Source organism: Haliotis cracherodii, unplaced genomic scaffold, assembly GCF_022045235.1.
Source record: "Haliotis cracherodii isolate W230 unplaced genomic scaffold, xgHalCrac1.p SCAF_1, whole genome shotgun sequence".
Classification (NCBI taxonomy): domain Eukaryota; kingdom Metazoa; phylum Mollusca; class Gastropoda; order Lepetellida; family Haliotidae; genus Haliotis; species Haliotis cracherodii.
In genome coordinates, this window is record NW_027266264.1 from 45,965,714 (window position 1) to 45,991,783 (window position 26,070).

The 26,070-nt window shown below is 43.1% G+C and overlaps 1 protein-coding gene across 4 annotated transcripts in view; it reads right to left on the bottom strand.

The window, feature by feature from the left end:
* Positions 1-26,070, bottom strand: part of LOC139478387 (centlein-like) — a 169,694-nt gene that overhangs the window by 16,056 nt on the left and 127,568 nt on the right. For all 4 annotated transcript variants that reach the window (XM_071260845.1, XM_071260852.1, XM_071260829.1 and 1 more), the window contains exons 24-34: positions 25,870-25,967; positions 17,804-17,930; positions 14,761-14,878; positions 14,428-14,573; positions 13,988-14,119; positions 9,969-10,121; positions 8,605-8,702; positions 8,380-8,488; positions 7,344-7,403; positions 7,142-7,237; positions 6,223-6,408 (exon numbers count right to left, since the gene is read on the bottom strand). In XM_071260845.1, the coding sequence (XP_071116946.1) occupies positions 6,223-6,408; positions 7,142-7,237; positions 7,344-7,403; positions 8,380-8,488; positions 8,605-8,702; positions 9,969-10,121; positions 13,988-14,119; positions 14,428-14,573; positions 14,761-14,878; positions 17,804-17,930; positions 25,870-25,967 (1,323 nt within the window). The remainder of the gene's footprint in view (positions 1-6,222; positions 6,409-7,141; positions 7,238-7,343; positions 7,404-8,379; positions 8,489-8,604; positions 8,703-9,968; positions 10,122-13,987; positions 14,120-14,427; positions 14,574-14,760; positions 14,879-17,803; positions 17,931-25,869; positions 25,968-26,070) is intronic.

Sequence of the window (26,070 nt, forward strand, 5' to 3'; positions counted from 1 at the left end):
ATGCTAAAGTATTACACATGGTGGGTGGAGGACCAGGGGCACTTTGAGTTTGACAGGTGTCATCAACTGGTCAAGTAACATCACGGTTTGTATATTCACGTTGATTGGACAGTCTAGACTGGCGCCAACTAATCATGATGGCGTCTTCAGAACAGAACAGAACTTTATTTCTCCCAGGTTTAGGCTTACGTGGATAACGGAAAATTTTGTTTAAGTGATAGCACATTTGTAATTCAATCTAATATACTTTCCTTGATTGATTATATGGCTGCGGACGTAGATCCGGATGTATCTAAATATGCTCAGTATATACAGAGGGTTTATTGTTATACTATTAGGATTAATAGATACAATTGAGTATTTATACCCTATATCATAAAGCTAGTCACTACTTTCACACTTTGATTTGTATGATTTGGGTTATGATTAAATTGACAAAATAAGAAATCATTCCGTGTATGTGTATTATATATTGTACCCCAATACGTAATTAAATTGTGTATAAATAAGGACACTAGGTTAATTACTGTAATTGATTATTTGATAAACATATTCACATTTAGTTGTGTGATATGTCACAGAGGTAAAGCTAATTCATAACAACTAATTGTCCCATTTATTTGGTTTCTATCTTTTATATGAAACAAATGCTATATAACATGGGGTGATAAACTTCATTGGCAATAGACGTAGCATATAATTGTCCACATGAACAGTCTACTCTGTTCCAGATATGTTTATTCATTTTGTCAGCATTTAAATCGTTGCATTCCTGGCTCAATGATTCATTTGACGAAATCTTGTTCCCTGTTTTGAATTACCGTCAGATAGTTCCAGAACAATTATAAAATTTTCATCCCTATGTGTTGCGCATTATTTCCGAGATAATTCGAAGTTCATATTCTTGTACGAACACTTATCAAAATTCATTTATACCTACTATTATGTACATATGTATATTAGTTCAAATTATAATAATGCGGCCCTCTATATTCTCGAAACGGTCTTTGTTCTACGACAACCGTAAGTCGGTATGGGAAAACAAAATATTTGTTTAATTGTTCAAAGTTCAAAGTCAATGTCATATGATTATAGACAAGGAAGATAAGAAATTAAATATAAAGAGTAGCCACTTTAAATGACAGAATTTCTTTTAGTTAAATTTGCTCATGATTTGGTCTTTTCGTGGTATATAGTGCCAAAATACTTTTATTATTTACTTTCATGTCATTACTAATCTCACATAAGGTCAAAAGTTGTACAACTTTTAACAGATATGATTATGACATGTTGTATCCAAACATTTCCAAACAAATCCAAACAAATTCAAACTTGGAAATATGACCTTTCCAAATTTTGGAATGGTCATATTTCCAATTGGAATGGTTGTATTTCCAAGTTTTGGATTTTTTGGAATGGATGATATTTTGTCCAGTGGACATACTACAGCTTAACATACAGATACTAGGCTGGACGTACTACTACTTAACATACAGATACTAGGCTGGATATACTGCTACTTAACATACAGATACTAGGCTGGACATACTACTACTAAACATACAGATACTAGGCTGGGCATACTACAGCTTAACATACAGATACTAGGCTGGACATACCACTACTAAACATACAGATACTAGGCTGGACATACTACTACTTAACATACAGATACTAGGCTGGACATACTACTACTTAACATACAGATACTAGGCTGCACATAATACTACTTAACATACAGATACGAGGCTGGACATACTACTACTTAACATACAGATACTAGGCTGGACATACTAATACTAAACATACAAAAACTAGGCTGGACATACTACTACTTAACATACAGATACTAGGCTGGACATACTACTACTTAACATACAGATACTAGGTTGGACATACTACAGAATAACATACAGATACTAGGCTGGACATACTACAGCTTAACATACAGATACTAGGCTGGACATACCACAGCTTAACATACAGATACTAGGCTGGACATACTACTACTTAAACATACAGATACTAGGCTGAACATACCACTACTTAACATACAGATACTAGGCTGGACATACTACTACTTAACATACAGATACGAGGCTGGACATACTACTACTTAACATACAGATACTAGGTTGGACATACTACAGCTTAACATACAGCTACTAGGCTGGATATACTACAGCTTAAAATACAGATACAAGGCTGGACATACCACAGCTTAACATACAGATACTAGGCTGGACACACTACTACTTAAACATACAGATACTAGGCTGGACATACTACTACTTAACATACAGATACTAGGCTGGACATACTACTACTTAAACATACAGATACAAGGCTGGACAACCTACTACTTAAACATACAGATACTAGGCTGGACATACTACTACTTAATATACAGATACTAGGCTGGACATACTACAGCTTAACATACAGATACTAGGCTGGATATACTACAGCTTAACATACAGATACTAGGCTGGACATACTACAGCTTAACATACAGATACTAGGTTGGACATACTACTACTTAACATACAGATACTAGGCTGGACATACTACTACTTAACATACAGATACTAGGCTGGACATACTACAGCTTAACATAGATATTAGGATGGACATACTACAGCTTAACATACAGATACTAGGCTGGACATACCACAGCTTAACATACAGATACTAGGCTGGACATACTACTACTTAAACATACAGATACTAGGCTGGACATACTACAGCTTAACATACAGATACTAGGCTGGACATACTACTACTTAACATACAGATACTAGGCTGGATATACCACAGCTTAACATACAGATACTACGCTTGACATACTACAGCTTAACATACATATAATAGGCTGGGCATACTACAGCTTAACATACAGATACTAGGCTGGGCATACTACAGCTTAACATACAGATACTAGGCTGGACATACTACTACTTAACATACAGATACTAGGCTGGACATACTACTACTTAACATACAGATACGAGGCTGGGCATACTACAGCTTAACATACAGATACGAGGCTGGACATACTACTACTTAACATACAGATACTAGGTTGGACATACTACAGGATAACATACAGATACTAGGCTGGACATACTACAGCTTAACATACAGATACTAGGCTGGACATACCACAGCTTAACATACAGATACTAGGCTGGACATACTACTACTTAAACATACAGATACTAGGCTGGACATACTACTACTTAAAATACAGATACTAGGCTGGATATACTACAGCTTAACATACAGATACTACGCTTGACATACTACAGCTTAACATACAGCTACTAGGCTGGATATACTACAGCTTAACATACATATACTAGGCTGGGCATACTACAGCTTAACATACAGATATTAGGCTGGGCATACTACAGCTTGACAAACAGATACTAGGCTGGACATACTACTACTTAACATACAGATACTAGGCTGGACATACTACAACTTTACATACAGATACTAGGCTGGACATACTACTACTTAAACATACAGATACTAGGCTGGACATACTACAGCTTAACATACAGATACTAGGCTGGACATACTACAGCTTAACATACAGATACTACGCTTGACATACTACAGCTTAACATACAGATACTAGGCTGGACATACCACAGCTTAACATACAGATACTAGGCTGGACATACTACTACTTAAACATACAGATACTAGGCTGGACATACTACTACTTAACATACAGATACTAGGCTGGATATACTACAGCTTAACATACAGATACTACGCTTGACATACTACAGCTTAACATACAGCTACTAGGCTGGATATACTACAGCTTAACATACATATACTAGGCTGGGCATACTACAGCTTAACATACAGATACTAGGCTGGGCATACTACAGCTTAACATACAGATACTAGGCTGGACATACTACTACTTAACATACAGATACTAGGCTGGACATACTACTACTTAACATACAGATACGAGGCTGGGCATACTACAGCTTAACATACAGATACTAGGCTGGACATACTACTACTTAACATACAGATACTAGGTTGGACATACTACAGGATAACATACAGATACTAGGCTGGACATACTACAGCTTAACATACAGATACTAGGCTGGACATACCACAGCTTAACATACAGATACTAGGCTGGACATACTACTACTTAAACATACAGATACTAGGCTGGACATACTACTACTTAACATACAGATACTAGGCTGGATATACTACAGCTTAACATACAGATACTACGCTTGACATACTACAGCTTAACATACAGCTACTAGGCTGGATATACTACAGCTTAACATACATATACTAGGCTGGGCATACTACAGCTTAACATACAGATACTAGGCTGAACATACCACTACTAAACATACAGATACTAGGCTGGACATACTACTACTTAACATACAGATACGAGGCTGGACATACTACTACTTAACATACAGATACTAGGTTGGACATACTACAGCTTAACATACAGCTACTAGGCTGGATATACTACAGCTTAACATACAGATACTAGGCTGGACATACTACTACTTAAACAGATACTAGGCTGGACATACCACAGCTTAACATACAGATACTAGGCTGGACAACCTACTACTTAAACATACAGATACTAGGCTGGACATACTACTACTTAATATACAGATACTAGGCTGGACATACTACAGCTTAACATACAGATACTAGGCTGGATATACTACAGCTTAACATACAGATACTAGGCTGGACATACTACTACTTAACATACAGATACTAGGCTGGACATACTACTACTTAACATACAGATACTAGGCTGGACATACTACAGCTTGACATACAGATACTAGGCTGGACATACTACTACTTAACATACAGATACTAGGCTGGACATACTTCAGGTTAACATACAGATACTAGGCTGGACATACCACAGCTTAACATAGATACTAGGCTGGACATACTACAGCTTAACATACAGATACTAGGCTGGACATACCACAGCTTAACATACAGATACTAGGCTGGACAACCTACTACTTAAACATAGAGATACTAGGCTGGACATACTACTACTTAATATACAGATACTAGGCTGGATATACTACAGCTTGACATACAGATACTAGGCTGGACATACTACTACTTAACATACAGATACTAGGCTGGACATACTACTACTTAACATACAGATACTAGGCTGGACATACTACAGCTTGACATACAGATACTAGGCTGGACATACTACTACTTAAACATACAGATACTAGGCTGGACATACTACAGCTTAACATACAGATACTAGGCTGGACATACTACTACTTAAACATACAGATACTAGGCTGGACATACTACAGCTTAACATACAGATACTAGGCTGGACATACTACAGCTTAACATACAGATACTACGCTTGACATACTACAGCTTAACATACATATACTAGGCTGGGCATACTACAGCTTAACATACAGATACTAGGCTGGGCATACTACAGCTTAACATACAGATACTAGGCTGGACATACTACAGCTCAACACACAAGTCTCTAAACAGCTGGCACAGTATGACTCACCTTGACAAACAGCTGGCACAGTATAGCTCACCTTGACAAACATTTGGCACAGTATAGCTCACTTTGACAAACACCTGGCACAGTATGACTCACCTTGACAAACAGGTGGCACATTATGACTCACCTTGACAAACAGCTGGCACAGTATGACTCACCTTGACAAACAGCTGGCACAGTATGACTCACCTTGACAAACAGCTGGCACAGTATGACTCACCTTGACAAACAGCTGGCACAGTATGACTCACCTTGACAAACAGCTGGCACAGTATGACTCACCTTGACAAACAGCTGGCACAGTATGACTCACCGTGACAAACAGCTGGCACAGTATGACTCACCTTGACAAACAGCTGGCACAGTATGACTCACCGTGACAAACAGCTGGCACAGTATGACTCACCTTGACAAACAGGTGGCACAGTATGACTCATCTTTACAAACACCTGGCACAGTATAGCTCACCTTCACAAACATCTGGCACAGTATAGCTCACCTTCACAAACATCTGGCACAGTATAGCTCACCTTGACAAACAGCTAGCTGGCACAGTATAGCTCACCTTCACAAACATCTGGCACAGTATGACTCACCATGACAAACAGCTGGCACAGCACAGCATGACTCACCTTGACAAACAGCTGGTACTGCTGTATACGTGTATGAGAGTTGGTGAGCTGCTCCTGTGCAGCATCTATGGCAGCCTCACTCTGTGTGGCAAGGCCATGCAGCTGCTGCTTGGCTGTCTTCTCCAGCTCTGCCAGGGCCTCCTCCAGCTGGCCACACTTGGCCTTGGCCTCACAGTACAGCTTAGTCTGCACATACACACTCAAGCTATAACCAGTGCTGTTAGGTAGGGTCAGACGGCAATATGGGTTATTGTAAGGATGTGTAGTCCAGGGCAGATTCCCGGGTGCAGTCCTGCATATACTTCTGCTTTTCCAGTGCCACACTGTCCCCACCAACGTTAAACTGAGCCACATTTGACATTGCCTTTTAGTTTGTCTGAGATTTTCAAGCAAAGGTCATTGTCTTCCACATATACTTTCTTCATCATAATTAACTAAAAACAGGTTTTGTATCAAAATAACAGATCTTTACATCAGTATTTACTTCATGAATTTGATACAAAGTAACAGTATGACAATTCGGTATAGCCTTATGGTGCTCTCAATCCTGTGGAGGAAATTCTTCAAATCCTTGCAGGAACTATCTCTTGATAATGCCAAAGTCAGGCTTCTTTGTTCCAGAACCCATAAATTTTGCCTCAAGAATTAAACCTTATTATCACATGATTACTTTCAGAGATTATGCGTTGCAGGATACTGTATTGGACATGCATATTATCTTGGTACCCTCCTGTGTAAGAGAACAGCCTGGCATTCCCCTGTCGTACTTGGCCTTACAATGTACATTTCTGCACTAGTGCTATTCTGCTCCTTGTGTAGGCAGAAAGGTTAAACAACAATGAAGTTTTTTAAAATGAAAATATAACCAGAAAATTGAATGCATCATATGAATGAGTCACATAATGAGGCAAATGGCTACCTTCTTCTCGACATCCAGCACAGCCTTGCAGTATTTGTCCTCACAGTCCTGCTTCTCTCTCACCGCCACACTCATACGCCGCCGTGACGACTCCATCTGCACACACATTCTAGGATTATCACAAGATTGGGGTATTTGGCATAGTCAGTCACTTATCTTTTTGATGATATCACCAACATTTGAATCATAATATTTTATTCACCTGCGTTTTCATCTTGTCATTGGTTTCAGAGAGGAGGCAGACCTTTGTCTCCAAGTCAGTCTGAAACAGAAACAACATCTTGCTGTAGGATAGCTCTGCATCAATGTAACAGCAAGTCCATCACCGGCAACATCCTGCATCATGCTGTAGGATAGCATGACATCAATGTAACAGGCAGTCTACAACAGCAACATCTTGCATCATGCTGTAGGATAGCATGGCATCAAAATAAGAGTCAGTCTGCAACAGCAACATCTTGCATCATGCTGTAGGATAGCATGGCATCAATGTAAGAGTCAGTCTGCAACAGCAACATCTTGCATCATGCTGTAGGATAGCATGGCATCAATGTAACAGGCAGTCTGCAACAGCAACATCTTGCATCATGCTGTAGGATAGCATGACATCAATGTAACAGGCAGTCTGCAACAGCAACATCTTGCATCATGCTGTAGGATAGCATGGCATCAATGTAAGAGTCAGCCTGCAACAGCAACATCTTGCATCATGCAGTAGGATAGCATGACATTAAAGTAAGAGTCAGTCTGCAACAGCAACATCTTGCTGTAGGATAGCATGGCATCAGTTAACAGTCAATCCATCACCAGCAACATTCTGGCTGACTTTTGTTTATCTGAAGCCTCTGAAATTACACAGTTAACCCAATCAGCATCATGTCTCAGCAACTTAGTGTCATTATAAGAATAGATCATTTGACGGTCAAAATTCAAAACCTGAAGAAAAAATCCTAGAACATATTGTACATATTATTCAACACCACTAAGCACTACCCAGATAACAACAAAAAGTGTCATACCAAAAAAAGACATACCAATTGCCAATAAAGTTGTCTGATGTGGCTAACATATTCGAAATCTGACCAGAACTGTTTGAAAACAATGCAGTGTCACTACTGAAGTATACATGAAGGACATTACAGCCTCACTGGCCTGCAGTTTTCAGACGTCGCTTGAGACTTACATCACTACATCACAAGAAATCACACGAGTTGTCTCCCCTAGACCAAGCAACTTACAATTCTGTCCCCATCAGTTTTGGCTTCCTCCTGAACATGCTTCAGCTTGGTGCGCTGACTCTCCACCAGAGCACGCTTCTGGCTGTTATCTCGCTCTATGTGGTTGATCCTGGAGAGAAATCAAAGCTCTTAAGCTTTCAATCTTCATAAATGAGAACCAGGCTTAACGATTCCAAGATAACCTGGTCACTGTTTATCTGCATTTGCATGACCGGGAATTCCCACCTTTCTTGAAGAGACTTCAGCTGCTGTTGTAGTCCCTCATTCTCGGTCTTGAGGTTCCTGATTGTTGCTGACTGGCGGGACAGCTCATTTGATGACACCTGGGAAATGACAAACCTCTTAAGTTAAAAACAACAACATTCCGGCTTGACAATGGAAGGTTGAGATTTCCTTCTACGTACTGACAAAGAATTTCACCTAAGAACAAGAGAGCCAAGAGAGGCAATCACTACCACATGAGGTGAGGTGAAACGTGCGTGCGTGCATGCGTGCGTCTACATGTGTAGTGTACCTCGTTACAACCAGTCTATGATATATCCATATGTGTAGTGCACATTGTTACAACCAGTCTATGATATATCCACATGTGTAGTGTACCTCGTTACAACTAGTCTATGATATATCCACATGTGTAGTGCACCTTGTTACAACCAGTCTATGATATATCCACATGTGTAGTGTACTTTGTTACTACCAATCTATGATATATCCATATGTGTAGTGTACCTTGTTACTACTGGCCTGTGATATATCCACATGTGTAGTGTACCTTGTTACTACTGGCCTCTGATATATCCACATGTGTAGCGTACCTTGTTACTACCGGCCTCTGATATATCCATATGTGTAGTGTACCTTGTTACTACTGGCCTATGATATATCCACATGTGTAGTGTACCTTGTTACTACTGGCCTCTGATATATCCACATGTGTAGTGTACCTTGTTACTACTGGCCTATGATATATCCACATGTGTAGTGTACCTTGTTACTACTGGCCTATGATATATCCACATGTGTAGTGTACCTTGTTACTACTGGCCTATGATATATCCACATGTGTAGTGTACCTTGTTACTACTGGCCTCTGATATATCCACATGTGTAGTGTACCTTGTTACTACTGGCCTATGATATATCCACATGTGTAGAGTACCTTGTTACTACTGGCCTATGATATATCCACATGTGTAGTGTACCTTGTTACTACTGGCCTATGATATATCCACATGCGTAGAGTACCTTGTTACTACTGGCCTATGATATATCCATATGCGTAGAGTACCTTGTTACTACTGGCCTCTGATATATCCACATGCGTAGAGTACCTTGTTACTACTGGCCTATGATATATCCACATGCGTAGAGTACCTTGTTACTACTGGCCTATGATATATCCACATGCGTAGAGTACCTTGTTACTACTGGCCTATGATATATCCACATGCGTAGAGTACCTTGTTACTACTGGCCTATGATATATCCACATGTGTAGAGTACCTTGTTACTACTGGCCTATGATATATCCACATGCGTAGAGTACCTTGTTACTACTGGCCTATGATATATCCACATGCGTAGAGTACCTTGAGTCTTGTCTCCAGCACCTTCCACTCCTGGTCATTGTGGCGTTCGTGCAGGGTGTTCATGGTGGAGGCGGAGTCGTCCCCCCTGGCAAACAGCTGTTTCTCCATCTCTCCCTTCTCCTTCTGCATCCTCTCCACCTCCACCGTAAGTCTCTGCAGGAACACATGTAACATGACTGATAGATGCCTATATTTAAGAAATAAACGATGAGATATTTACCAAACAATAAAACACTGCATCGAGAATAAACCATGAAGGGGATATTTTCCAGAAGAGATCTTTAAATGATGGAGGTCCAGTTAGGAGCATGAGTAAGACTAGAATAGTCCAATGCTTGGAGCTCAGAGACCCTAGCTGCTGTAGCCATGGTTAGTAAAAAGACTGGAAAGGGTGCACGGGAATCACGCACGCACGAATACGGTGTTAGCTTTGGGCGTCTCAACGTGCGTGATTCCTGTTCACCCTTTCAAGTTGAGTTGATTGGTTCAACAGTGTGATATGGCCCTGTGATGCAGGGGTAGCATTATGCAGATAGCTGTTTCAATGAATGCTCGTTCCACCCGTGACGAACAGGTCTGGTTGTTGATGAAATATAGTGATAGCTAAAAAGACAGATTTTTTTATTCATGCACCGATTGTCTTTAAATGTAGTATCCAGTTATGTATGACTGTTTAATAATCTCATACCAACTTTGACTGGAGTAGGTCCAATAGTTTTTCAGATATTGTAGTAAACGTCGGTACTTTAAATTACCTTTCAGACTATAATTGACAGCAATCCTCTTCTGGAAACCATAACATACTGATTCTTTTAAGGTCTAATTCTACCCCAAAGATGTCATTTCCTGGTTAGAAGGGATTAGTTCAGCTATTCCCAGTGCTGACGTCACTTCCAGCTTCTATATCACTTCCGGTAATGACGTCACATCCGGTCAATGGCGATAGATGATATTTAAGGTGCTTCTAATCCAGGGAGTTCGTAGCTTTAGCCTTCCTCTGAAAGTCATATCAATGTCAAGTTGCCCAGCAGAGACATCCACCACCTCAGCAACTTGCTGGGATGACTGGATTGACTAGATCATCCTCATACTCTTGGCGAATCAGTCCTCTGGTGGCCATAGATATCCCCTGTCTAGCTGGAATCCTGCTCCAATGTATATAATGTCTTGGACTGGAGTGATTTCTGACTTGGCTGGTTTGACTAGGAAACCCAGGTAAGTCATAAGTTGGACCAAGAATATCATGTTCTCATGTAGCTGATCTTTCCCTTGGTCTGCCGCTAAGAAGTCGTCCAGATAACCATGGATTCGAACGAGCTGGAGATGGGCGAACTTGATGACTAGCGCTGTAATTCTGGTGAATAGCCAAGGTGCGATTGCAATCCCAAATAGTAGCCATTAATTGTGAAGCATAGATATTTCCGAGATGATGGGGATGTGAAGATATGCATGTGTATAGGCTGATAAGCAAGTCTCCCTTCTTCAATGTCGACTGCAACTTCCGTAGGTATTCCATCTGGAATTTTGGAGGCGACACCAGATATCTCTTGTTGAGGATTTTTAGATCTATTCTCATCCTCATCTCCCTTGTTTTCTTCTTTGGGACTGAAAAGACTGAGGAGCAAAAACCTTTGGTGTTGTTGGACTCCTTTAGTTCCCAAATGGCTCGCTTCTTTAGTAGTTTCCTGACAGCCAATTCTGCAGCTGCTAACTTGGCACTGGTCAGAGAAACAGTGTGTATGTTCAGGCTTGGATGTTTCCTGAAGTGTAGCTTGTAACCGTGAGCCACAAAGTCTAGAATTCAGTGGTCGGACATAACTTGCTTCCAATTTTCGGCGTATGACAGAAGGCGCCCTTCCACTGGGCCCGGCCACGGCGATTATATCCCCTTGGGTGGCGAAAAAGAGTCCTGTTAATATTGTGGCTTGTCGTACCTACGCCTCAGAGGTAAAACTTCTTCTTAGGTCCAAACAGGGTCGCTTGTGAGACTGTGATGACGCATGCACTCTCGCTGCAAATATCTATGGTTGAAGTCTGGAAATGTTCGGCTGTATCCTGCTTGACTTCGTCTATCACATTTCTGAGCTTGCCATTTGTGGTTGCTGATACTGGTTGCGATGTCACAAACTGCTTGGTCTGGCTAAATACGGCCCTTGACCTAATCTGAGATAGGAGCTGTTGTCGCTGTAGTCTCAGTAACTGTGAAGAAGTACGGACTTGGGATGATAGTAAATCTTCCTGCATCTTAAGGAGGCTGTGAATTAGTCCGACTTGATTGATCCTAATAGTCACTGGTGTTTCTGGCGCAATTCCTTCATAGGATGGTTGAAGAGGCGGTATGATGTGTCTATTCCAGCGACAAACCAATTTATATATGCCCCGATATCCATGGAGTATCTGGCAACCGATGCTAATCCTTGAAACATGATGCTGATAATGTAACCTTCATGTTGGGATTGCGCACTAATTTGTAGAAATCCTCATCCAAGTGTTGGAACTCCGGAAGTGTAGCATCGTGCGTCTTATAACTTTAGTTTCATAGGTGAAAGAGGTAGACGTTCATTGTGCTTGAGTCTATGGATGTTATCCGATGATTGTTCTATTACCTTGCCTGCGTAGCTGGGCCAAGGTAACGTATGATGAATATGCTGAGATGGAGCATAACATAATTACACTGTCTGGTTGTAAAAAGAGTTCATAATATATCTGGACTTTTTTAATTTTATTCAACATTTCATTCAATATTGTTTCAATTCATTTTGGCAAAATCGTATGTGAAGTGATCGGAAGCTCGCACAACTCACCGTTATTTAATTACAGCAACCACGGTCATATTACCACTATTGACGCCTTGAAACAAACTTTAGTGGATAGAGAATGGATATATATATCATAAATGCCATACACTGAATCACTGAAAGTCATATTTGTTGTAGTTTGTCTATTATATCTCAACATAAAGTTTTCGCAATGGACGGTGATTGGTCAAACTCTTCCATTTGAAAACATTTCTGGCAATGGCTATTAGCTGATCCAAAGTGCTATGCTGATGGTTATTAATTTATTTCACATATGTATAGTAAAGCTGCAACTAACATGATATTGGAATAAACTATTCCTGATAAAATAATAGTTTCAGATACAATTCTTCCACTCATTGTATCAACATTCTTTAAAGTTATATTATTTGGTAATTTTTGACTGAATCACCGGTAGATTCTGAGAAACGTGTGTACAGCTGATTGCTACTTCCGGCTTAGTTTACGAGACAAGAAGAACAGTAATCTTAATCTCTGCATATAAAACAATGCCAATCAGAACAGGGAATACAATCTAATTGGCTAATCATTATGTTCAGTGATGTTTTATCTCAAATATCAAATTTGTATTGGCCAAGTTCAATTGTTATAATCTATTCCGTTTCCCTGAATTCGCTGAAGGGCTACGATGTAAAAAAATTTCGGTGGAAGACAAACCATTTTTTATTGAAAAAGTGATGTGCATCATTCTGATTCACTTGATAGCCGGGTATATAAATTAGCATTGATTTCCCGCTTACTTTACGAGACAAATAACCTCTGCATATGAAAGGTGAACGTTAGATGTAACAGGGCAACATGCGACGGACTAGACAGGTGCAGCATGAAATGGTATAGGGAGTTCAGCAGATCCACGAAGGAAAGAGGAGTCCCAAATTTCCGCGGTTGGAAATTTTACCACATATCTATTTTCGTTGTCCAGGTCAGATTCAGAAGGGATGCATATTTCCGGCCTTTGAGAAGGACTGGTCTGTATGATGAAGGACTGCTCTGTATGGGGAGGCAGGTGTGGCATGAAATTGTATAGGGAGTTCAGTAGATCACGAAGCAAAGAGGAGCGGTGGAGAATTTCCAACCTCTTAATCACAAGTCAGTCACGGCAGGCACACATAACTGACAGATGCCTCTCTCTGTCTGTCTCTGTCTCTGTCTCTCATTTTAATAATTTTAATAATGAAAGTACTGGTTTAAGAAACATACCTGGACAGTCTGCTTTGTAAGTCTGAGTCTCTGATTTGCCAGATTCAGATCTGACTGAGACTGTTGATTAGCCTCTTTCTGTTCACTTAAATTCTTCAGTGCCTGTCCCCGTGAGTCTCGCAGAGCTGCGATCTGGTAAGATAAACGAAAGTCCATGCACCCACATACCACTAAGACAGTTCACATGAAAGAAGTTACTCGTACATTCTGCATTAAGACAGGATATGCCTACTCTAACAACAATGGAGCAGACAGTCAAAACCTTCCTATGTTTCCAAGACAGAACTTGTTCTTCTGCATTACTCAAAAGAAATGTTTACCCGACCCGGCTTTGGTCCAATACTCCAAGTCACCAGACAATGGTCAGGGAGTCTGTATCATATGTTAGATGTCTGTGACTGAGGAGCAACTGTTATTGTTGTGAACCATTTCGAACCCACCTGTTGCTGGAGGTGCCACACTCTCTGTTTCAGTGATCCTAGCTGCCTCATAGCAGGTGTGACCATCTGGAAGCGGCCTTTCTTGGCTCTCTCTTTAAGTTGAGTACCGAACGGAATGGGGGAAGTTGCAGTCTCTCTTAATACAACTGTAAAACACATGGACAGGCTGTCAATTATCATTTTGGGCTGAATAAATCAACCTTCGCAGAAGCAACATCCAACACCTATGAAAATACAGATGTAGTTCTCGACATTTACACATTGTATTGGAATATCAATTCTATTGTTCTACTTTAAGGATAGCATTCAACATGTTAAGACATTGCTTCCTACCTCTGTTGAGAGTGTCTGAGCTGCTGGTTGTCAAGGACTCCTGACTCTGGGACACAGAGGGTCTTACTCCAGTATCTTGGATAACCACTCCAGGCTGTGCTTTCAACATCCTGGCTTTCTGTAAATGGCAAAAATGAAGGGTATTGCTATCAAAGCCTGACAAGCAGAATTTCCAAATTCCCATCTCACAGACTGATAACAGAGTGTCTGATGTCTCTGATGTACTGCCAATCCCACCTTGTCCTCACTCTGGACAGTCCTCCTTGTCTCAGTGTCTGATGGCTCCAGCTGTACCCACCTTGCCCACACTCTGGACAGTCCTCCTTGTCTCAGTGACTGATGTCTCCAGCTATACCCACCTTGTCCACACTCTGGACAGTCCTCCTTGTCTCAGTGTCTGATGGCTCCAGCTATACCCACCTTGTCCACACTCTGGACAGTCCTCCTTGTCTCAGTGACTGATGTCTCCAGCTGTACCCACCTTGCCCACACTCTGGACAGTCCTCCTTGTCTCAGTGTCTGATGGCTCCAGCTGTACCCACCTTGTCCACACTCTGGACAGTCCTCCTTGTCTCAGTGTCTGATGGCTCGAGCTGTACCCACCTTGTCCACACTCTGGACCGTCCTCCTTGTCTCAGTGTCTGATGGCTCAAGCTGTACCCACCTTGCCCACACTCTGGACAGTCCTCCTTGTCTCAGTGTCTGATGGCTCCAGCTGTACCCACCTTGCCCACACTCTGGACAGTCCTCCTTGTCTCAGTGTCTGATGGCTCCAGCTATACCCACCTTGTCCACACTCTGGACAGTCCTCCTTGTCTCAGTGTCTGATGGCTCCAGCTATACCCACCTTGCCCACACTCTGGATAGTCCTCCTTGTCTCAGTGTCTGATGGCTCCAGCTGTACCCACCTTGTCCACACTCTGGACCGTCCTCCTTGTCTCAGTGTCTGATGGCTCCAGCTGTACCCACCTTGCCCACACTCTGGACAGTCCTCCTTGTCTCAGTGTCTGATGGCTCCAGCTGTACCCACCTTGCCCACACTCTGGATAGTCCTCCTTGTCTCAGTGTCTGATGGCTCCAGCTGTACCCACCTTGTCCACACTCTGGACCGTCCTCCTTGTCTCAGTGTCTGATGGCTCCAGCTGTACCCACCTTGCCCACACTCTGGACAGTCCTCCTTGTCTCAGTGTCTGATGGCTCCAGCTGTACCCACCTTGCCCACACTCTGGACCGTCCTCCTTGTCTCAGTGTCTGATGGCTCCAGCTGTACCCACCTTGTCCTCACTCTGGACCGTCCTCCTTGTCTCAGTGTCTGATGGCTCCAGCTGTACCCACCTTGTCCACACTCTGGACAGTCCTCCTTGTCTCAGTGTCTGATGGCTCCAGCTGTACCCACCTTGCCCACACTCTGGACAGTCCTCCTTGTCTCAGTGTCTGATGGCTCCAGCTATACCCACCTTGCCCACACTCTGGACAGTCCTCCTTGTCTCAGTGTCTGATGGCTCCAGCTGTACCCACCTTGCCCACACTCTGGACAGTCCTCCTTGTCTCAGTGTCTGATGGCTCCAGCTATACCCACCTTGCCCACACTCTGGACAGTCCTCCTTGTCTCAGTGTCTGATGGCTCCAGCTGTACCCACCTTGTCCACACTCTGGACAGTCCTCCTTGTCTCAGTGTCTGATGGCTCCAGCTGTACCCACCTTGCCCACACTCTGGACCGTCCTCCTTGTCTCAGTGTCTGATGGCTCCAGCTATACCCACCTTGTCCTCACTCTGGACCGTCCTCCTTGTCTCAGTGTCTGATGGCTCCAGCTGTACCCACCTTGCCCACACTCTGGACAGTCCTCCTTGTCTCAGTGTCTGATGGCTCCAGCTGTACCCACCTTGCCCACACTCTGGACCGTCCTCCTTGTCTCAGTGTCTGATGGCTCCAGCTGTACCCACCTTGTCCTCACTCTGGACCGTCCTCCTTGTCTCAGTGTCTGATGGCTCCAGCTATACCCACCTTGTCCACACTCTGGACAGTCCTCCTTGTCTCAGTGTCTGATGGCTCCAGCTGTACCCACCTTGCCCACACTCTGGACAGTCCTCCTTGTCTCAGTGTCTGATGGCTCCAGCTGTACCCACCTTGTCCACACTCTGGACAGTCCTCCTTGTCTCAGTGTCTGATGGCTCCAGCTGTACCCACCTTGCCCACACTCTGGACAGTCCTCCTTGTCTCAGTGTCTGATGGCTCCAGCTGTACCCACCTTGCCCACACTCTGGACAGTCCTCCTTGTCTCAGTGTCTGATGGCTCCAGCTGTACCCACCTTGTCCTCACTCTGGACCGTCCTCCTTGTCTCAGTGTCTGATGGCTCCAGCTGTACCCACCTTGTCCACTCTCTGGACAGTCCTCCTTGTCTCAGTGTCTGATGGCTCCAGCTGTACCCACCTTGTCCACACTCTGGACAGTCCTCCTTGTCTCAGTGTCTGATGGCTCCAGCTGTACCCACCTTGCCCACACTCTGGACCGTCCTCCTTGTCTCAGTGTCTGATGGCTCCAGCTGTACCCACCTTGTCCTCACTCTGGACCGTCCTCCTTGTCTCAGTGTCTGATGGCTCCAGCTGTACCCACCTTGTCCACACTCTGGACAGTCCTCCTTGTCTCAGTGTCTGATGGCTCCAGCTGTACCCACCTTGCCCACACTCTGGACAGTCCTCTTCGTCTCAGTGTCTGATGGCTCCAGCTGTACCCACCTTGCCCACACTCTGGACAGTCCTCCTTGTCTCAGTGTCTGATGGCTCCAGCTGTACCCACCTTGTCCACACTCTGGACAGTCCTCCTTGTCTCAGTGACTGATGGCTCCAGCTGTACCCACCTTGCCCACACTTTGGACAGTCCTCCTTGTCTCAGTGTCTGATGGCTCCAGCTGTACCCACCTTGTCCACACTTTGGACAGACCTCCTTGTCTCAGTGTCTGATGGCTCCAGCTGTACCAACCATGCCCATACTCTGGACAGTCCTCCTTGTCTCAGTGTCTGATGGCTCCAGCTGTACCCACCTTGCCCACTCTCTGGACAGTCCTTCTTGTCCCAGTGTCTGATGTCTCTGATGTGACCATGTCTGTACGTGAGCGCGTCACAATTGCCCGACCGAGCGTGTCATTCTCTGTCAGGGTGTCTTCCTCACTGTACAACACATACATAGTGAAGCGTGACAACATACAATGCATGTAGAATGTACACAAACAAATATGCTTAGAACAAAGATTCTACCTTCTAATCTGTCAAACGGTATAGCCTTAATCTATTAAATTTAGTAAAAACTAAATATTTTTTACATTTGTATACTTATCCTGCATTACTCCTTAATGCATTCACTGCTTACCTTGCGACAAAAAAACTGGGACAGTGTATCGGCGATGGTCCTTGGGTGAAGGCTCTGTTCCGTAATCCCACTTTTACACCCCACCGTCGCTGTCCCTGTGACCTCACGTGACCAAAGGTCGACTCTTCACATCACTGCCTGTCGCCCAAGCTTAAAAAACTTACTTTTGAGGTTTCTGAAGCCAAAGTGGGGAGGCAAGTCTGCGATGGGTGGGCCTTAAACGTAGTAATGCAGGATAAGTATACAATGTAAAAAATATTTAGATTTTACTAAATTGTTTACTTATCATGCATTACTCCTTAATGCATCTGTATCGGACGGTTTGGAGGTGGGAAATCCTCAGAATACAGAAACCTCAATAATTCACACCCTGAGAACATGACACAGATTGGTCAGTAAACCGTTAAAGGGCAAGTTCACACGGAAATGAACCATTTTTTCTTGTACTTTTTCCTCATTAAAAGTGTTAACATAGAAGTATCATAGACAAAAATATAAAAACATCATATTTAATTAACATATTTATTGCACTAAAACGATTTATATTTTTCACATTTACCAAGTGTTCTTTTTCCATAACAAAAACACCATGGCTTATGCCCCTTGCAATATGACGTCATTGGTGCCAATTGATAAACATTATGACGTCATCATGCTTTGTTAGAGCCGCTTCACGTGGTGTAGGTACAGTTTTGTGATTCTAGCATCTCAGATGCCAGCCAGAATTGTGTTATGCTGAGTCACCACTGCGCCGGAGTGTGTCGTAGACCATGTTGTTTTACCGCAAACTGGTCCTTGATATCTTTTGCGTTGAGAATAGACAGGGACCCAGTTGAATTGGCACCAATTACGTCATAATCTAAGGGGGATAACTCAGGCCTATTTCGCTCGTAAAACGAAGGCCTCCTAACGGCATATCACTTTCACACTATTGTGAGCTTTCTACTTTCACTGTGAAAAAAAATGAGTGTATATTTTCAAACACAGATACTAACTAATTCTAAAATTGCGTTTTGTTTAGAAAAAGAAAGAAAGTGATTTTTGCGTGTACACTTCCCCTTTAAGCAGAAAAGTTGAGCGAAAACGCTAATACGGTAGGGTATTACAATGTGGCAAACAATTGCACATGGGGATTAAAGAATAGTTCCCTATACATTTTAGTAATAAAGACAAGCTGCTCAGTCAAATCTGTACTTACTATATAATTATAGCCCTGATGACAATAGCTTGTCTCCCATTGGCAAAATCTGATCGATTACACCCAACAGGAAAAGGCTCTGTATAGGGTGAGTACATTATTTGCGTCGAGGGTTGGTAACTTGCTGACCTACAACCAACGGCCCAAAACTCCGTACACCTTCAATGTCCTCGAGAGTCACATAGCGAAGATAATGACTAGCGAAAACTGTGTCAGACCTCCAAACACATCCTTCCATGATTGTCTTAATAGTACAATTGCTGAGTAAGGCCATGGTAGAGGCTAATGCCCTGATCTCATGAGGATTATTCGTTCTTGGCAGATCCAAATTGGCGATCGAATAGGCCTGAAGGATGACTGCGCGTAACCATAAAGATATGGTGTTGCAACTGACCTCAGTCGTGGATGTAGTAGATACTGGTATAAATAACCGCTTCCTCAAACCACGCCTAGTCTTGGAAGGGCGGATGAAAATTCGCAGTGCCCGGAACCGGACATAATAGAAGTTCACCCTCATCCTCACTGCCCACAATCGTCGAGATTGGTGGAATGGTGAAGGAACGATCAGGTTGGCCTGGTAATTGATTTTTGGCAATAAAATCCCAGCACAACCCGAGATGTACCGCTCCGTGCGTCCCATGCTCAAAACGAACCCGGGTGATGTCGACTGCATGTAATTCGCTCACCCGTGCCGCTGTGGCTAATGCCAAGAGAAACATCGTTTTCTTGGTGAGGTCATAAAAGGAGCATGCATTGAGGGGCTCAAATGGGGGTCCTCGCAAACCTCGAAGTACCACGTTCAGATCCGACGCAGGTGGGCGGAACTTGGTCTTCTGATCCTCAAGCCTGAATGAGCGTAATAAGGCCTGTAGTTCCGGAATTTTAGTAATCTTATGATTATCCAGAACGGCCAACACTGAGTTAAGTGCAACCAAGTATGTGGTAATGGTGCTACCTTTCAAGAGTCTATGGGTACGCAAATGTAGGAGGTATTCAGCTAAAAACTGAGGTGACGCAGTAGTAGGCTCTTGACCTTTTGCCTTGCAAAAAGTTTCAAACGATCCCCACTTATCATCGTAAAGGCCTCTAGTAGAGGAACGATGAGCTATGGTTATAGCTTTTGCTCCTCGAGCCGAATAGCCTTTTGCACTTAATGCCCTTTTAAGACAAACCAACCATGCAGACGAAATCTGTCTGGTGTTGGATGAGGCAATTTGCTGTGAGGGTGGATAAGTAGGTTGGACCACTGTGGGAGGGGTAGTGGATCGTTTCCTGCTAGCTTTCTGAGCTCGACGAACCACCCTCTCGCTGGCCACCAGGGCGCGACCAAAGTCAGAGCAAGTATTCTTGTCTCTTGGATCTTTTGTATTACCCTGGGAAGTAGAACTGGTGGCGGAAATGCATACGCTTTTAGTACTTCCCAAGGAATGCTGAATGCGTCCACCGCCCAAGCCTTCGGATCTGGTAACGGGGAGACATACGTCAAGAGTTGGTGGTTTTGGCAAGTTGCAAACAGGTCGATGTTTGGTTGCCCGAACTTCCGAAGCAATAATTGGAATGCTTCTGTGTGAAGTTTCCGCTCGTTGGGTGCTACCCTGTCTGGGCGTGATAGAGCATTGGCCAGAATGTTTCGACATCCGGGGTTGGCTGAACTGTGAATTGTAGTTGTAGCCGATCCACTAGATGGAAAAACCTGAATGTCTGTTGAAGTAGCGAGTGGGAGTGTGTTGTTCCCTGATTGCGCAGACACCACAAGACAGTGCTGTTGTCTGTGAATATGGAGAGTTGGGTTGATTGTAGTTGATTCTGCCAATGGGATATAGCTAGAATTACGGCTTCCAACTCCAGATTGTTTATGTGCATTTCCGATGAGCGCTTGACCATAGCCCTGAGACTGTCTGGTCTTGTAGGTGAGCACCCCACCCCTGAAGGGAGGCGTCTGCGAATAGGTGTAGATTCGGGGACAACCCTGATAAAGAGATTCCTCCTAAGACATTTCACTCTATCGTCCACCAATGGAGGTAAGGTCTCAAATGTAGCATGATGGCCCTGAGTGGATCCTGACTCCTGATGTAGGGATTCAGGAATTGTTGTAATGGGCGTAACTGTAATCAGCCTCTGTTGGTTAGGTCCTGGGCTGAGGTCAGTAACCCTAGCAACACTTGCCATTGGTGAAGTGTGCGTGGTTGACAAAGAGCAGGTGACAGGAGGCGTAAAATCTTGTGCCATCTGTCCCTGGGGACCGACAGGAGGTTCTGATCTCTTTGAAATAGTCCTCCTATGAACTGGAGTCGAAATGATGGAGTTAACTCCGATTTCGCCTCGTTGACTATCCAACCCAGTTGATATAGTAGTCTTCTGGTGAGTTCCCGGTGGCATACTAACGTCGGTGTGTGTCGATGACACAGGAGACAGTCGTCTATGTACGACTCGAACCTAATGTTCCTCAGGTGTAGAAACACAGTTATGGGTTTCATTATTTGTGTAAATAGCCACGGGGCCACTGAAATGCCAAATGGGAGTACTGCCCACTGGTAGTGGACCCCATTGAACTGGAACCTGAGGAATCTGCGATCGTTGGGATGGATCGGTATGTGCAGATATGCATCCTGTAGATCGATACTGATCAAGGAATCGAACGCTTTTATGCTGGTTCTGAGTAGTCTCAATGTAATGAGGCGGAAATAGGGTGGACGCTTCAGATAATGCTCGTTGAAAACAGAGAGATTGTGTATCATTCTCATCTTGTCTGAGCCCTTCTTTGGTACCAGGAAGATGTGAGAATTAAACCCCGGAGTTAGCGCTGGGGTGTGTATAATCTCTACGGCTCTTTTCTCCAATAGTAAGTCTATGTTGGCCTTTAAAAGGATATGTTGCTTCCTTGGATAATTCCCCGGAATGGGAGGCGTGGTCAACGGAGGAAAAACCTCTATGTCTAGTTGGTAACCGTGGCGTAGAATGTTGAGAACATAATCGTCCCTGAGGATACTCCAGTTCTTTCAAAACCGACTCAGTCTCCCACCTATGGGGGTATCGACAATTGGGACGACTGGGGGTAGGAGATCCCAGTCGTGACTGTCTAACATTTCAATGTTTGCCCCTCCTATCACCTCCCTTACTGTGGTATTTACCACGTCAGGATTGATAAGAACCCTGGGGTTTGCCACTGCCATGAAAAGAATCTTGCACCTGTCCTTCCTTAAAGGGGAAGTGTACACGCAAAAGTTACTTTCTTTCTTTTTCTAAACAAAACGCAATTTTAGAATGAGTTAGTATCTGTGTTTGAAAATATACACTCATTTATTTCACAGTGAAAGTAGGAAGCTCACAATAGTGTGAAAATGCTATGCCGTTATGAGGCCTTCGTTTTTCGAGCTAAACAGGCCTGAGTTATCCCCCTTAGATTATGACGTAATTGGTGCCAATTCAACTGGGTCCCTGTCTATTCTCAACGCAAAAGATATCAAGTACCAGTTTGCGGTAAAACAACATGGCCTACGACACACTCCGGCGCAGTGGTGACTCAGCATAACACTATGCTAGCTGGCATCTGAGACGCAAGAATCACACACCTGTACCTACACCACGTGAAGCGGCTCTAACAAAGCATGATGACGTCATAATGTTTATCAATTGGCACCAATGACGTCATATTGCAAGGGGCATAAGCCATGGTGTTTTTTGTTATGGAGATAGAACACTTGGTAAATGTGAAAAATATAAATAGCTTTAATGCGAAAAATATGTTGATTAATTGTGATATTTTTATATTTTTGTCTGTGACACTTCTAGGTTAACACTTTTAATGTGGAAAAAGTACAAGAAAAATAGGTTCATTTCCGTGTGAACTTGCCCTTTAAGAGACTCATGTCTAGGCCTGTAGTTGCCTGACTTGCCTGATCGCTGGGAAAAATTCTGAGAAACATGCTCCAAAGCCTTGAGTGCTGTTTCATCCCTAGCGTAACTGGATACCTTGGCATGTGTGTCTGAAATCTGTTCGTTGAACAGAGATAAGGAAGACCAAGGTTGACGTAACAATTTGCGCTTAAACTCTGAATCCCAAGTAGATAAGGCTAAACAACCCAATCTCCGAGTGACAGTTATTTCTGACAACGCAGCTTTAAGATGATTCCTCATATGGTCAATCTGACGCTGTTGAAAATCAACTATAGTTTGGAGGTGATCTAGTCGGTTAGGATTATCCTCTTACAGATCCTGCTCTACCACCCGAGTAGACGATGCTTATGCTGATAGAGGTTTTAATACCCTTCGAATTTCTGTTTCAATAAATGCAACTCTGGTATCCTGAACCTTAAGAGTGGTAGGCCTTGACGAGCCTGTCATTCTCTGTATATCCTCATCCAAACTAAGTGCCTGGTTTGCTGCCTCAAAGCCATGAATAGGAAATTCATCTTTCCTAAACCTGGGAGGCTTGAATGACGGCGTAAGTGTTAGCCTGGAGAAGTCCTCATCCAAAGATCTAATCATATCTGACATCATAGGGTCAATCGGAATCGACGTAGGATGTGTCCAAATAGTATCTTTTTTATCTACCCCACTACCTGGAGAAGGTACTGAAATGAGGTGGTCAGCTACCCAATCAGGTACTTGAGCCAGGCTAAGGTGAGTATCCATTCTTTCGCGGAATCTCCCTCCTCACCATTAGAACCATCTGATGAATCAGAACGATGTTGATGTGTATACGTCTTGATGGTGAACGACTTCTACTCCGATGTGCAGTATTACCTCTGACCGAGGGCTTAGATGAACTGCCTGGTGACAAGGAATCATGAGTTGATGTCAAAGTACGGGCAGGTGTACTGGTACAACTCAACGAAGAATGTACTGTATTATGACTCATAATAGGAGTGTTATACACATTAGTCACTGGAGTAGGCGGTAAAATATGTGCCGTAGATGTAGTTGATGCAGGTGTCTGATACATAGGCATAGGCGTAGGCGTAGGCGCAGGCGCAGGCGCAGGATACAATTGTGTCATAGACTGCTGCCACATTGATTGTAGAAAATTTTGCATCCAATTAGTGTTTGGAATTGGCATAGGCGCCTGCGCTTGCATCTGCTGCGCTGGATACGTTGGTACAGTGCTAAGCTGATCGTGCGCTGCTTGCGTAATATCATACACTGATAGCCCTGGGGCTGATGTTATTGTAGATGCGCTTGGGTAGTAGGCCTTGGCTGCGCATGGCGCAGGCATATGGGACGCAATGCTCAATGGAGTAGACTTGAGTCTAGCTAGGCTTGGCGCTACCCCTGACAACGCATCTTGAGGCGCTGGGGCACTGTCTGCAGACGTAACAGATGTAGAATTCTCAAAAGACTGCAAATTAGGTCCAATTATAATACGCCCAAAATTCTCCGGGAGAGAAGATTCCGGTGGCATGTGCACCTCCGCGGTGACAGTTATGGCCGACCTATTATCCCTCAAAGATAAAGGTTGCGTCGTAATAATCGAATCCTGTCCCTCGCTCATTCGTGATAGAGACATTTTCCTTTTCTCACGAGTGATTGCTGCAAAATACGTTTGTGAGTAACTTGCCTATACCTCGCGAAACTCGTTGGAGAGAGGATTATACAAAAAACACATTTAGAATTTGGTGCACAAATTTGTGTACACGTCAAACAACGTGGGTGAGGATCTTGAATAGATTTTTTTCCACGACAAATTAGTACAACGCACAAGCATAAGTTACCCAATAATATACTAGAAGAAAAAGGGACTGGAATTTACTGCCGTAGATAATAATTTCTTGGCAAAATTTTAGAACGAGTGGAAAGTGTATAAATTCTTGAATATACGCAACTCAATGAACCGCCTAAGCTAGTAGTATGGAAAACAACATATGAAATATGTTATACATACCTAGCCGATAATTGTAAACAATTGACTACCTTTGCCAAGCAAACAATTGTAACACAATTCAAAACAGTCTTTTTTTCCGCCTCAAAACATCAAATACAACTTCACAACATGTTGAAAGTAATATGAAAAGAATACATCACCCATCGCAGAAGAATTTAGAATGGTAAACGAATTGGAAGGTCTAAATAAATAAAAAAAAAATGAGGGCTCTACTGGAAATGTCCTAGCTATGTCGCGACAGGCAGTGATGTGCAGAGTTGACCTTTGGTCACGTGAGGTCACAGGGACAGCGACGGCGGGGTGTAAAAGTGGGATTACGGAACAGAGCCTTCACCCAAGTACCATCGCCGGTACGCTGTCCCAGTTTTTTTGTCGCAAGGTAAGCAGTGAATGCATTAAGGAGTAATGCAGGATAAGTAAAAAATATATGTATTTTCTATGAATTCATTAAGTTAGCAATAAATAATTCAACAGTCATAAAAAAAAAGATGTTTATTATTATTGCTATTGAGGGTTAACATTCTCATATATTTTTCTATTTCTCTAGGAGTTTATGAGTATAATCCCTGGATCAACCATTGCAATATTCAATAAACAGAGACAGTTGTTGTCAACACTGGACATAATTTGGAATAATATAAGAGATAAAAATGTTGCTTACGTGGTAAGATTGTCTGATATTTCCTCCCACCCCTCCTCATTGAAGTCGGAGAACATGGCCTTCATCTTCTCAATGCTCTTGTTCAAACTGGCTTGATACTGAAAAGAAAACCAATGACTTGAACTTTCCTCCAAGAGCGCCAATATGTCATGGTAACCTTTAGGTAAATGTAGACATCACAAAACTGGTAAAGGCATCTAA